General features: G+C 40.7%; 1 protein-coding gene across 2 annotated transcripts in view; it reads right to left on the bottom strand.

The window, feature by feature from the left end:
- The window catches only part of GTDC1 (glycosyltransferase like domain containing 1), a 361,495-nt gene that overhangs the window by 238,142 nt on the left and 109,844 nt on the right, over nucleotides 1-13,509 (bottom strand). For both annotated transcript variants that reach the window (XM_081095911.1, XM_081095910.1), the window contains exon 3: nucleotides 11,263-11,465. In XM_081095911.1, the coding sequence (XP_080952037.1) occupies nucleotides 11,263-11,441 (179 nt within the window). In that variant the 5' untranslated portion in view covers nucleotides 11,442-11,465. The remainder of the gene's footprint in view (nucleotides 1-11,262; nucleotides 11,466-13,509) is intronic.

Below are 13,509 nucleotides of genomic sequence, written 5' to 3'. Positions count from 1 at the left end.
GTGGTCAGCTACATTTTCAAAATAAAGTCACATGGCTAAACTGAACAATACAGTCAATCAGAGAGGACTGCACTGAGAAGAAATATTGTGGACAAAGCCCTAAGCCCTGCACAAATACTGGGAGGCTGCTGTGTGTGCTGCCTGGACAGGAGGGCAGATTGGTAGAAAAACAAAGCAAACGAGATTCCCACGATTCGGCAATGTAGGATAGGGACACTGGCTGGCTGGCGGGCTGGGCAACAGCCATGGGGAATCTCTCAGCCAACTTCACAAACGGAGCAGTCACGTGTTGGTGAGACCCTACCTCCTGAAAAATTTATACAGTGTCAGAACATCATCCAAACCCCAAGAAGTGTACACAACTGGTAATGATATGGGAAGTGAGCTGGGCAGTACTGGAATGCGGCCTCTAGCCACGTTCATAAACATAGAGAACTGCACAGCATACCAGTTGGGGGATCATTTGGGGCAGGTATCGAGCATCCTAAACAGAGAATGTTATTTGTGCATCCATGAAGCTACCCAGTGATTTTTTTAAAGACATCATATGTAGTATTTTATTTGGATCTTAAGGAAAAACCTCAAAAGAAGAAAATTCAAATAACTTGTGACTTCCATGGTGGAAAATTTAGAGAAATGTGCTGAGGGAAAATGAGAAAAGATTCACAAACCTAGAAAAGCTCCTGGTTCCCAGATTCCAGCTTCCAACAGATTCAATAACTATAATACTTCCCAGGACTCCAAAAAGCACCACGCCCACTTCTAATAGTAAAATCTAGTAATGTATTTTAATCAGGAGTACTTAGGTCCTCTCTATTCTTCTACCTTCCTCTCTATAAAATCAATAAAAATATATATATTTTTTAAAAAGAGTACTGAGGTTTAATTTACTTTATTTGTTTACTCTGCTTCAGCATGGGCTTAAAAAGAGCAAATAGTGTATGAACTTAAAAAGAATGAACAACCCACAGCTAACATCATACACAAAGGGTAAAAACTAAAAGCATTTCCCTTAAGACAAGCATGTCAAACCCGCAGCCAGAGGGTCACATGACCCGCCGGCCGCGGGTCTGACATGCTTGCCTTAAGATCAGGAACAAGACAGGGATGTCCACTGTCACCACTTATTCAACATAATACTAGAAGTCCTAGCCACAGTGATCAGACAAGAAGAAGAAATAAAAGGCATCCAAATTAGAAAGGAAGAAGCAAAAACTGCCATTGCTTGCAGATGACATGATACCGTATAAAGAGAACACTAAAGATTTCACCAAAAAAGTACTAGAACTGATAAATTAATTCAGTAAAGTATAATGATACAAAATAAATATCCAGATATCAGTTGCATTTCTATACACCAATAATGAACTATCAGATAGGAAAACTAAGAAAACAATCCCATTAATAATTGCATTAACAAACTACCTTTGAATAAGTTTAACTGAGGATATAAAAGACCTATATTCAGAACATTATAAGACACTAAAGAAAGAAAGTAAAGAAGGTACAAATAAGTGGAAGCATATACTGTGTTCATGGATAGGAAGAATTAACATCATTAAAATGTCCTTATTATCCAAAGCAATCTATAGATTCAATGCAATTCCTATTAAGATACCAATGGCGTATTTCACAAAACTAGAAAAGATATGCCAAAATATCTTTTGGGAACCACAGAAGACCCCAAATAGCAACAGCTACATTGGGGCCTTGACTTACGAGTTTAATTCGTTCCGTGACGGAGCTCGTAACTCAAATTACTCATATGTCAAATCATAAAGTGAATGAGTGAGACACGTGATGCTGGGCTGATGTTGTGGCATTCACTGTGACGTTCGCTGTGCCAACTAGCGGTGGGGTATCTGAATCTGGCTCGTAACCCGAATTTTAGCTCACAACTCAAAGCAAAAAATCGGCCGAGAGATGGCTCGTATCTCGAAAAACTTGTTAGTCGGGACACTCGTAAGTCAAGGCCTCACTGTATTTTGAAAAAGAAGAACAAAGATGGAGGAATCACACTACATGATATCAAGCTATACTACAAGGCCATAAATGTCCAAACAGCTTAGTATCCTATATAATAAAAGCCTAATATGCAAATTGACCAAATGGCGAATGATGCACACTGACCACCAGGGGGCAGACACTCAACGCAGGAGGTTCCCCCAGCCCGCAGGCCCCAGGCCAACCAAGGGGATGCCAGTGGGGGCCCCCTGATTGCCCCACAGGTCGCCCTGCAGAGGGAGGCAACCAGCGGCGGTGGCGGTGGGGGTGGGGCCGGCAAGCGGGCGGAACCAAGCTGGCCAAGGCAGGTGTCAGCGGGGGGCCCCTGATTGCCCCCCCACTCACCCCACAGATCGGCACTGATCACCAGCCAGGCCTAGGAACCCTACCTGTGCAGTGGTACATTTATACAATGGAATACTACTCAGCCATAAAAAAGAAGGAAATCTTACCTTTTGTGACAATGTGGATCTATCTGGAGAGTATTATGCTAAGTGAAATAAGCCACTGAGAGGAAGACAAATACTATATGATTTCACTTATAAGTGGAATCTAATGAATAAAATAAACTAACAAAATAGAAACAGATTCATGGATACGGAGAACAGACTGACAACTGTCAGAGGGGAGGGGTTTGGGGGAGCTGGGTGAAAAAGTAGAAGGGATTAGCAAAAAAATCCCCACAAAACTCATAAGCAGACAACAGTATGGTGATTACCAGAAGAAAAGGGGAGGTGGGGGAAGGTAGGAAGGGTGAGGGGGGACATATGGTGGTGGAAGGAGACTTGACTTGGGGTGGTTAATACACAATACAATATACACATGACGCACTATAGAATTGTATACCTGACACCTATATAATTTTATCAATCAATGTCACCCCAATAAATTCAATATAATTTTTTTTTAAAGAATGGCTCTTGCAGGTGGCCAGACTTGAGCTCAAATCACATATTGACCACTAACTATCTGTGTAACCCAGTGTAAAAAACTTGACTCTCTAGGTTTCAGATTCCTCCCCTGTTGAACCAGAAAAATAATATCTAACTTCCAGAATTGTAGAATGTCTACCACATGGTAAGTGTTCAATGTTAGCTGTTATTACTATTATTTAATCCCATTAAATTTTATTCTGGTTACTGTAGAGATGTAAAATGATTGCCCTGGTTAAGACTAACAACACTGCACTTACCTACGATTTCTTAAGTCATCATTTACTTTTTTTAAACAAATTTTTAGTAATCTCAGAGAGGGAGGGATAGGTAAAGAGAAAGGTAGAAACATCAATGATGAGAGAGAATCATTGATTGGCTGCCTCTTGCATGCCCCACACTGGGGATCAAGCCCACAACCCGGGCATGTGCCCTGTCCAGGAACCAAATTGTGACCTCCTAGTTCACAGGTCAGTGCTCAACCACTGAGCCACGCCAGCCAAACTACTTTTCTTTTATTGATTTCAGAGAGGAAGGGAGAAAAAGAGAGAGATAGAGACATCAATGATGAGAGAGTGTGTGTGGACCATAGCAGTGGTGCGGACCAGCCTCTGGCTTTCAGTGGGACATTTTCAGCTCATGCAGTCACATTTTTCATGGCTCCAGTTCTATTTGGTTTTTCTATTTCATTTTGAGTGAGATTTTGTAAGTTGTGTTTTTCTAAGAAATTATCCATTTTGTATAAGTTTTCAAATGTATCAACATAGAACTATTCAGAGCATTTCCTCCTTTTTATTGATCTGTGTCATATCTGTAGCTACAGTTTATTCACTCTAAAAATTAATTGTGCGTTTTATTTTTTTTATTTTTTTAATATATATGTTTTTTTATTACTTAAAGTATTACAAAGGGTATTTATTACATGTGTCCTTTTTTTCCCCCCGCCCTTGACAGTCCCCTGGCCTCCCCTATCCCCCAGTGTCTTATGTCCATTGGTTATGCTTATATGCATGCATACAAGTCCTTTGGTTGATCTCTTACCCCCCTCCCTCCTGCCCCCCAACCCTCCCCGGCCTTCCCGCTGCAGTTTGACAATCTGTTTGAGGCAGCTCTGCCTCTGTATCTATTATTGTTCAAAAGTTTATAATGATCTCTATTATCCATGAATGAGTGAGATCATGTGGTATTTTTCCTTCATTGACTGGCTTATTTCACTTAGCATAATGCTCTCCAGTTCCATCCATGCCGTTGCAAATGGTAAGAGTTCCTTCCTTTTTACAGCAGCACAGTATTCCATCGTGTAGATGTACCACAGTTTTCTAATCCATTCATCTACTGATGGGCACTTAGGCTGTTTCCAGACCTTAGCTATGGTGAATTGTGCTGCTATGAACATAGGGGTGCATATATCCTTTCTGATTGGTGTTTCTGAGTGGCTGAATGGTTAAAAAACATGACCCATACATCTGCTGTCTACAAGAAACCCACCTCATTAGAAGGGACTCACACAGACTGAAAGTGAAAGGATGGAAAAATATCTTTCAGGCAAATGGAAAGGAAAAGAAAGCTGGGGTAGCAATACTTATATCGGACAAAATAGACCTCAAAGTGAAGGACATAACAAGAGATAAGAAAGGCCACTTCATAATACTAAAGGGATCAATATAACAAGAAGATATAACCCTGGTAAACATATATGCACCCAATGCAGGAGCACCCAAATTCATAAAAAAACTCCTGGAAGATATCAAAGGAGAGATCGACAACAATACAATCATAGTAGGGGACTTTAATACACCACTGACAGCACTGGGTAAGTCCTCTAGACAAACAATCAGCAAAGAAACAGCAATCCTAAATGACTCACTAGATCAGATGGACTTAATAGACATCTTCAGAACACTTCACCCCAAAGCCACGGAATATACATTCTACTCATAAGACATATTCAAAAATAGACCACATATTGGGTCACAAGCAAAGTATCCCCAAATTCAAGAAGATTGAAATCATAAAAAGCATCTTCTTAGACCACGATGGCATAATATTAGAAATAAACTACAATAAAAACAACCCAAAATACTCAAACACCTGGAAGCTGAATAGCATGTTATTAAATATTGATTGGGTTACCAATGAGATCAAAGAAGAAATTAAAAACATCCTGGAAGCTAATGACAATGAAAACACAACAATCCAAAACCTATGGGACACAATGAAAGCAGTCCTGAGAGGGAAGTTTATAGCTCTACAGGCCTATCTCAAAAAACAAGAAAAAATGGTAGTAAATCAGCTAACTCTACAACTCAAAGAATTAGAAAGAGAGCAACAAGAAAACCCCAGAGTGAGTAGAAGGAAGGAGATAATAAAGACTAGAGCAGAAATAAATGGCATAGAGACCAAAAAAACAATACAGAAAATCAATGAAACCAAGAGCTGGTTCTTTGAAAGGATAAACAAGATTGACAAACCTCTAGCCAGACTCACCAAGAAGCAAAGAGAGAGGACCCAAATAAACAAAATCAGAAACGATAGAGGCGAAATAACAGACCCCACAGAAATACAAATGATTGTTAAAAAATACTATGGGCAGCTCTACTCCAACAAACTAGACAACCTGGAGGAAATGAACAAATTCCTAGAATAATACAACATTCCAAAACTCAATCAGGAAGAAGCTAAAAATCTCAACAGGCCAATAACTATGGAAGAAATTGAAGCAGTCATCAAAAAGCTTTCATCAAACAAAAGCCCAGGACCAGACGGCTTCACAGGGGAGTTTTACCAAACATTCAAGGAAGAACTAAAACCTATCCTCCTCAGACTACTACAAAAAATTCAAGAGGAAGGAACACTTCCAAGCTCATTCTATGAAGTCAGCATCACCCTAATACCAAATACCATGTGTGTTTTAAAAAAATCAATCGTGCCTGTGGTTTACCTATTTTATTATTTCAAAATAACTACTTTGAGTTTGTTCATCTCGATTATATAGGTTGTTTCAATTTCACTAATTTTTACCCTTATAGTTTCCATCCCAGCACTACTGCTAGATTCAAATCAGAGGGGCCCTGCCCATCACAATAAAAAAAATAAAAATAGAGTTATTAACGATGATGTGGCTGTGACTGTCACTTTAGATGCAACCCACTCTGTGATACACAATATGTTCATTATGATTCAGTTCTATTTTTTAGTATCCATTATGATTCCTTCTGTGACCCATGAGTTATTTAGAATTATGTTTTTGCATTTCCTGACTTCCAGGCTTTTTTAGGAATCTTTGTTAATGAGTTCTCTCCTGCACACACTTCAGAATGATTTCATCTGAGGGGCAGAATCATTTGTGGCGGGCTGCTCACAGCCTGATGCCGATGCTAGCAGTAGGAGGCTGGCAAGGGCACAGGGGAAGGGGAGGGGTGGGAAAAGGGGGTGGGGGCCTGACAGTTTCTGCTACACTGATCCTCAGGCAACTAGTTTTATTCATGTCCAGGGTACCCTTCCGTTGTTTCGTTCTTGTAACCTCCTTTCTTTGTACCAAAGATAGCACCGAATAACACTCGTTGGCACCTTACTCTTGTCCCTTAGTATATCTTGGAGAAGTTCCCATGAGGGTACACTGAAAGCTGCACAATATTCCATTTCAAGAATGTACCATAACTTAGTTAACCAGTTCCTTTTATGAAAATGAGGCAACCACAGCTTCAAAGCCCGTTTACAATCTAATTTCCAGATCCCCCTTCAGGTCCCCTCTGACTTAGCTCAGCCATGGACTTAAAAGGAAATCTGTTGCATTTCAAAAGCACGTCTAGATGTTTGAGAACGCAGGGTTTTCAGGTGACCAGAGCTGTCCTGCTCAGGACGGAAGTCTCATCCAGGTGCTTCCCAGCCTCTACAGCCGCTCTGCAGCCCTGGCATCCTGTCCTCATCTTGTCACCTCATGGTTGCAGGCATCACTGCCACACTCCAATGCGGGAAAGGAGAGGCGGCTTTGTTGGAAGTATACCCAAAAGCCATACACTTAAATTGAATTTGCCAAAACCTAGTGACTGACTAGCTGCAAGGAGAGCTGGGAAATTTGGCAGAGAACAGGATCATCATGACCAACATAGGTCAGTCATGCTTCCTTCCTGGAATCTGGGTACATAACTGTAGGCATCAGAGAGTGAAGAAATTTTAAGTAACAGTGATTCTGTCAGTTCAGTAAAGGCACCGTGAAAAGAAAAATGAATACAATGTCTTTGATGCCTAGTCTAGGTATCCTATCCTATATAATATAATATAATATAATATAATATAATATAATATAGTATAATAATATAATATAATAGATAAAGATGCAAATTGACCATACCTTCACTATGCCCACCATTGGCTAATCAGAGTGATATGCAAATTAACCGCCAAAAAGATGGCAGTTAATTTGCATACGTAGGCACGAAGCGGCAGAGCGAAGACTGAAGGCGGCTCCGGCGGAGCATCGAAGGCTTGAAGGCGGCTCTGGCCGGATCAGCGAAGGCTTGAAGGCGGCTCCGGCCGGAGCGAAGGCCTGGGTCCCGGGTGCCGGAGGAAAACCGGTGCCGACAGCCAGGGGAAGGGAAGGCCTATTGCATGAATCTTTTCATGCAACAGGCCTCTAGTCCTATATAATAAAAGGCTGATATGCAAATTGTCCCCTCGGGAGTTCAACCGACCAGGAGTTCGACTGCTCGCTATGACGTGTGCTGACCACCAGGGGGCAGCACGAAACGAAGTAAGGCTCTGGCCAGCAGCCAGAAAGCCCGATCAGCCCTGATTGCCGGCCAGGCCCAGGGACCCTACCCATGCATGAATTTTGTGCACCAGGCCTCTAGTTAATTTTAATAAAATAGAAAGGTTGACCCTAGAACAAATGACATACATTTCAGAATACAAAATTAAGGCATATCCCCAAAAACATCCTTCTTCATTTTGCAGTTTCCAGAGGGCAAGGCTTTCATATAACCTAGAAGTTAGAATAATTACCCACTACTTCTGAGAAAAATAATGTCCGGAGCTTTTGTAATCTATAATAATATTATACAGCACCAAACGTGGAGCAAGACGCATCCTTTCAGCTGTCAAGATGAAGTAGACCCAAACTGATGAATTAAGCTGAAGCATTTATCCTTTTAGTAATAACATATTTTCCACATAACAAGCTTCTAACAGTGACTACATGTACGGAAGTTAGAAAATAACATGTGTGCCTGCACTCAAGGCCTTTCTCATCAGACACATTCCTACTGGTTCACAGTGATTTCGCATAGTAGGCAAGATTAGTGCTTATTCATTTTTTTCTTTATGAATTTTGATGGTTTCATTTCCCAAATGTACAAAGAAAAAGTAACTGGAAAACAAAAACCTTTCATACCTTTAAAAGTCTCCGCAGAGATCAGATCGACCTGGGGTAATAGAAGATTACTCTAGCCCTGGCTGGTTTGGCTCAGTAGATAGAGCGTCAGCCTGTGGACTGAAGGGTCCCGGGTTTGATTCTGGCCAAGGGCACATGCCCGGGTTGCAAGCTCAGTCCCCAGTGGGGGGAGTGCATGAGGTAGCCAGTCAATGATTCCCTCTCATCACTGATGTTTCTATCTCTCTCTCCCTCTCCCTTCCTCTCTAAAATCAATAAATATATATATATATATTTTTAAAAGATTACTCTAGCACAGCCGTGGGCAAACTACGGCCCGCGGGCCGGATCCGGCCCGTTTGAAATGAATAAAACGAAAAAAAAAAAAAAAAAAAAGACCGTACCCTTTTATGTAATGATGTTTACTTTGAATTTATATTAGTTCACACAAACACTCCATCCATGCTTTTGTTCTGGCCCTCCGGTCCAGTTTAAGAACCCATTGCAGCCCTCGAGTCAAAAAGTTTGCCCACCCCTGCTCTAGCACCTCAATGTAGGATTGAGTGAACATATTTTTTAACTTACTGTAAGTTTTCAAGCTGCTGCTATCTGTCCAAAAGTATTTGAAAGAGCTATTTGGTAAAGAGTTACACGTTATCATTGGTCAAATATAACGGTAAGTTAAACTGGTGAGCTCTCTCTCTTAGTGAAGTCTGATTAGATTAACAGAGCTAACTACATGGCTTATATGGCTGACCCTGAAAGATCAGATACCACGGTGGGGACCTGGAGGTTCTGGCGACATCACGATCTCTCAGAAATCTACTTCCCACGTAAGCCTGCTTCAAACAGCAGTGTGAGGTTTATCCTCAAATGCTTCAGGCCTAAGAGGGAGTGGGCAGAGAAGTGTTGGTTTGCCTGCCATCTACATACATGTATTTGTAATACAATCCTCTCATTCTGAAAAACTGTATAATCAAAATGAAATCTGATAGCAGATACAGCATTGGTTCATTTCAATGTTCAAGTCACTGTAGAAATTTATTATATCAAATGGTAATGTTAAATGAAAACGTGCCACCATAAAGTCAGCCAGATTACTTGACCTCAAGTACTACAAACACAACCAGTGCAGCAAAAACAATTAAATGAGATGGGAAAGCAACTATAAACAGTCAGATTTTAATACAGCAATAGTCTTATCATTGCCTTTAAAACTTTTATATGGATTCATTCATTGATATGTCTCATACTATTAGTGAATCAACAATATTCACTTACTAGTAGTCATATGAGAATACAAAACATTAAATTATGTAAGGAAAAATACAGTTTAGATTAGAAAAATACAAAATTCTTAATATGCCACCAAACCATGTTTTACCTTTAGAATCGCGAGCAATGTGACTAGAGTGCTCACAACTATTCCATCTGCAACCTGAATTCTCAGAGATGATGCACGGTTTTTATTCACCAAAAGCGTTGTTCTCTGAACTCTTCAAATCACTACTAAGCATAGCAACCTACATTTAAATTTCAGGCTCCTGTCTCCCTGTGACTGCTCCACCTCACGCACAGCAGGGGTACGGTTACAGAGGCCAAGGTGGGCACTGCAGCCGGCATCATGCCCTTTCTCTAAAAACCTGTCTGCTAACTCCATTCTTTATCAGCCTGGCACTTCCACTCCTGCTAAACCCATGCCATCCTGCCCAGGGTGGCAAGAACATCAGATATGTAACCCACAGCAGGATAATCTTCACTAACTTAACAATCAAGAGCTACTCGGCAGTGCATACAAACAGAATAAAGAGGTAGAAATGTCCAAGGGGATTCCATTCTACTTATTCCTCCTAGGACTATAATCAGTATTTCTCATCCGTCTTTTCAATATGTCCCATAAGACTTTCTTTTTTAAATATATTTATTTTTTCCATCACCATTTATCCCCTCTATACCATCTTCCACCTCTACCTCCCTTTCCCCCACTGCAATCGCCACACTGTTGTCCATGTTTGAGTTCTCTGTTTCTGTTTTGCTCAATCCCTGTACTCCCCAGCACCTCACCACCACCACCACCACCACCACCAGAGCTGTCTGCCTGCTTTCTATGAGTCTGTCTCTATTTTGCTTGGCAGTTCAGTTTGTCCATTAGATTCCACATATGAGTGAAATCATATGGCACTTGTCTTTCTCTGACTGGCTCATTTCACTTAGCACATTGTTCTCCAGGTCCATCCATGCTGTGGCAAAGGGTAAAGTTTCTTCCTTTTTATGGCTGAGTAGCATTCCATTGTGTAAATGTACCACAGCATTTTTATCTACCCATAAGACCTTCTAATAGATGCCCCTATTAGTGAGAATCGGAATCCATTAGTGAGGTCTCCGGATCCACTCATCCTTCAAGATTAAACAAAGGCTCCCAACTATAAAAAGCCACCTCCAGTTTGTCACAGTTAAAACCAACTTCTCCATTTTCCATACTTTCACTTCATGCACATGTCTATCTCTATCTCAATAGTCCTTCAAGCCTCGAAGGGCACGGACTTTGGTCATATCCATCTTTGAAACCTTAGTTCCTAGCATAAAGCAGACACAATAAACTCAACTAAAACAGCATATTCACTGAAACAGGCATTGGAGGTTATGGAGCCAAAAAAATAAAACAGAGCTCAAGACCAATTCTCTCGGCCAAAAAGTGTCATCCAGACCCACATGCGTGCATGTGGGACAATCGCAAGACAGAGGAGAAGAGGCGTGTAGGTTCTAAATGTGGGCACTTTCCCATGGAGGAGGGTCCCTGGGAGTGCAAAGTGCCCCCCTGCTCTCTGCTGTCTGTACTGGTGTCATACTAACCAGTTCCAGCCGGAGGACACCTCACGGACTCCGATAGAGAAGCACCATCCTTACACAGGGACATTAGAAAAAGGCTGGAGATGCAGCCTGCAGGCTGATTACCTGTAATGCTCACTGACGGGAATATGCTGAGAGAAGTACAAAGCCGATGTCCGCGCTCTCCAATGCCACTTCTTTGCGGGAAGAGTGTAAAGGACACAGTCTTCCAATTCTTCTTGGAGCAGGTCCACCAGCTGTTTATGGGACCCTCCATAGAATGCTTCAATGAGGAGAATACTCATTGGCCCTTCAACCCGTCTCAGATTCTAGATAATAAGCAAAAAAATGCATCTTTCAAATATATGTGTATGTGTAGAAAGATTTTTTAAATACAAATAACTTAAGATATTATACCCAGTAAGTACAAATAATTTATAGATGCATTATTTTATAAGAAATACATGTGTCCCACTATTTAACAAAGCATATAGCACTTAAGGTTGGTATTTTTGCAATCAATATGATTGCATCATTCATGTTAGTAAGAGGACATGAAGGATGTTTTCTTTTTCTGGTTTGTTTTCTTCATGCCCTAAGATTACTTCCAGAAGGACTCAGTTTCCCTCCTACCTTAGGAAGTATAAGCCCCTCTCCTGCTGTGGTCACTACTTCCTAGTTGAAACAGCTTTGATCGGACTCAGTAAACTCCAGACTGGCTTGGCCTAGAGCTGTATTGAGTCTTGGACTGTCTTCTTCTCCAAGAGCCCTTCATGGGTAAGGCCCTGCCAGTTCAGATAGTCTCTGATTCTGTAATTCTCATGTTAATCCATTTTTAAATTCAGCAGCTATCACTACCCTCAATGAACCCATATTTATAAGAGAGCACATTCATATTCAAATCTCAATTCTCTAGTGTTATAAATCTTAGGATACAATTTCTTAAGACAGTAGACATACGTTGACCACTTCCTCACAATTGTATATAGCCCACTCCCAAAGAAAGACCAACAAAATGAAGTAAAGCTATATGCCAGTGAATCAACAAGGTTTCTACAACCTTTCCTTAACAAATCTGAGGGATAATGTTATCATTAAAAACATGGTAAATTTTTCATCACAGAGAACTGGTTAGCAAGAAATTTTTATTTGAATAGTATCACTTTTGTTAATGTGCTAGTGAAATAAAAATATATGTAAGAATATAAAAACTTTTATATACATTTCAATGTATATGCTATTTCCTATTGGAAGTAAGGAAGAAAAATATTGCTTTAAAAAATACACCAGCCTGGACAGTGTGCTCAGTGGTTGACCATCCACCTATGAACCAGAAGGTCACGGTTTGATTCCCAGTCAAGGCACATGCCCAGGTTGGGGGCTCACTCCCCACTAGGGGGCATGCAGGAGTCAGCCAACTGATGTTTCTCTCTATATATCCCTCTCCCTTCCTCTTTCTAAAAAGTAAATAAAAACATTTTTTAAAAATAAAATAAAAAATATTCCATAGGTGTGAATTTCCCTTTATGACTAAAGAAAACACCACTTAAAAATGGCATATTCCTTTTCCTAATAATTTTGTTCCATAAAATTAGTCTAAACAATGCAGGGGTGATCTTCACTAGTAAAACTGTACTTCACCTTGCTCAGACAAAGCCATGCCTCTTAAATTGCATTCCAAAGCAAAAAGTCTCAAATGGTTCTCAAAAAAGTGCCAGAAGTGAATAAAAGCTTATTTCTTGATCTCTCAGTCTCCCGAGGAGCAGTTTGGAGGACAAGTATACAAACATATTATAATTATCTGCAAAACAGTGTTCCTTGGATGGAAAAGGCATAAACCCGGGGTCAGGGAGATACAAATTTGGAGCTCGGCTCCATCACTTTCTAGCTGAATGACCTTGGACAAGTTACCTCACTTTGTGGGCCTCAGTCGCACCTTCCCTAAAGTGGGGACACCAGACCTAACCACAGAGGCGTGAAGATAAAATTGTGGCACAGTAGCTTATGATCAGTAATAAGGTATTTTGCTCCTCCCATTATGACTATAAATCACCTTACTTAAGGAGAAAGAATATCTTCATAACATCCAGCATTTTAAAATCAGTAATTTTTAATCACGACCTCCTATCCACCAAGGACGGGTTAGAAAGATAGAGACACACATGCAACTGGTAAACAGTGGGTGTTACCCATTCCTCAACAGCAGCTTGCACTGCAAATATGATTTTAAAGGCGCCACTGGTTTTGTGGCTAAGAAGGAAGCTCAGAGGCTGAGCTATGCAGAGGCTCAATTTTTTTCAGGCCAGCTGGAGAGAGGCTTCAACTCTAATCACACTCCAAGTTTAACAAAACGGTAGCCATTAATCCTTCAAA

The sequence above is a fragment of the Myotis nattereri genome, assembly GCF_964212035.1.
Source record: "Myotis nattereri genome assembly, chromosome: 7".
Classification (NCBI taxonomy): domain Eukaryota; kingdom Metazoa; phylum Chordata; class Mammalia; order Chiroptera; family Vespertilionidae; genus Myotis; species Myotis nattereri.
Note: the sequence above shows the minus strand (reverse complement) of the source record. Positions and strands in the feature narration are given on the sequence as shown.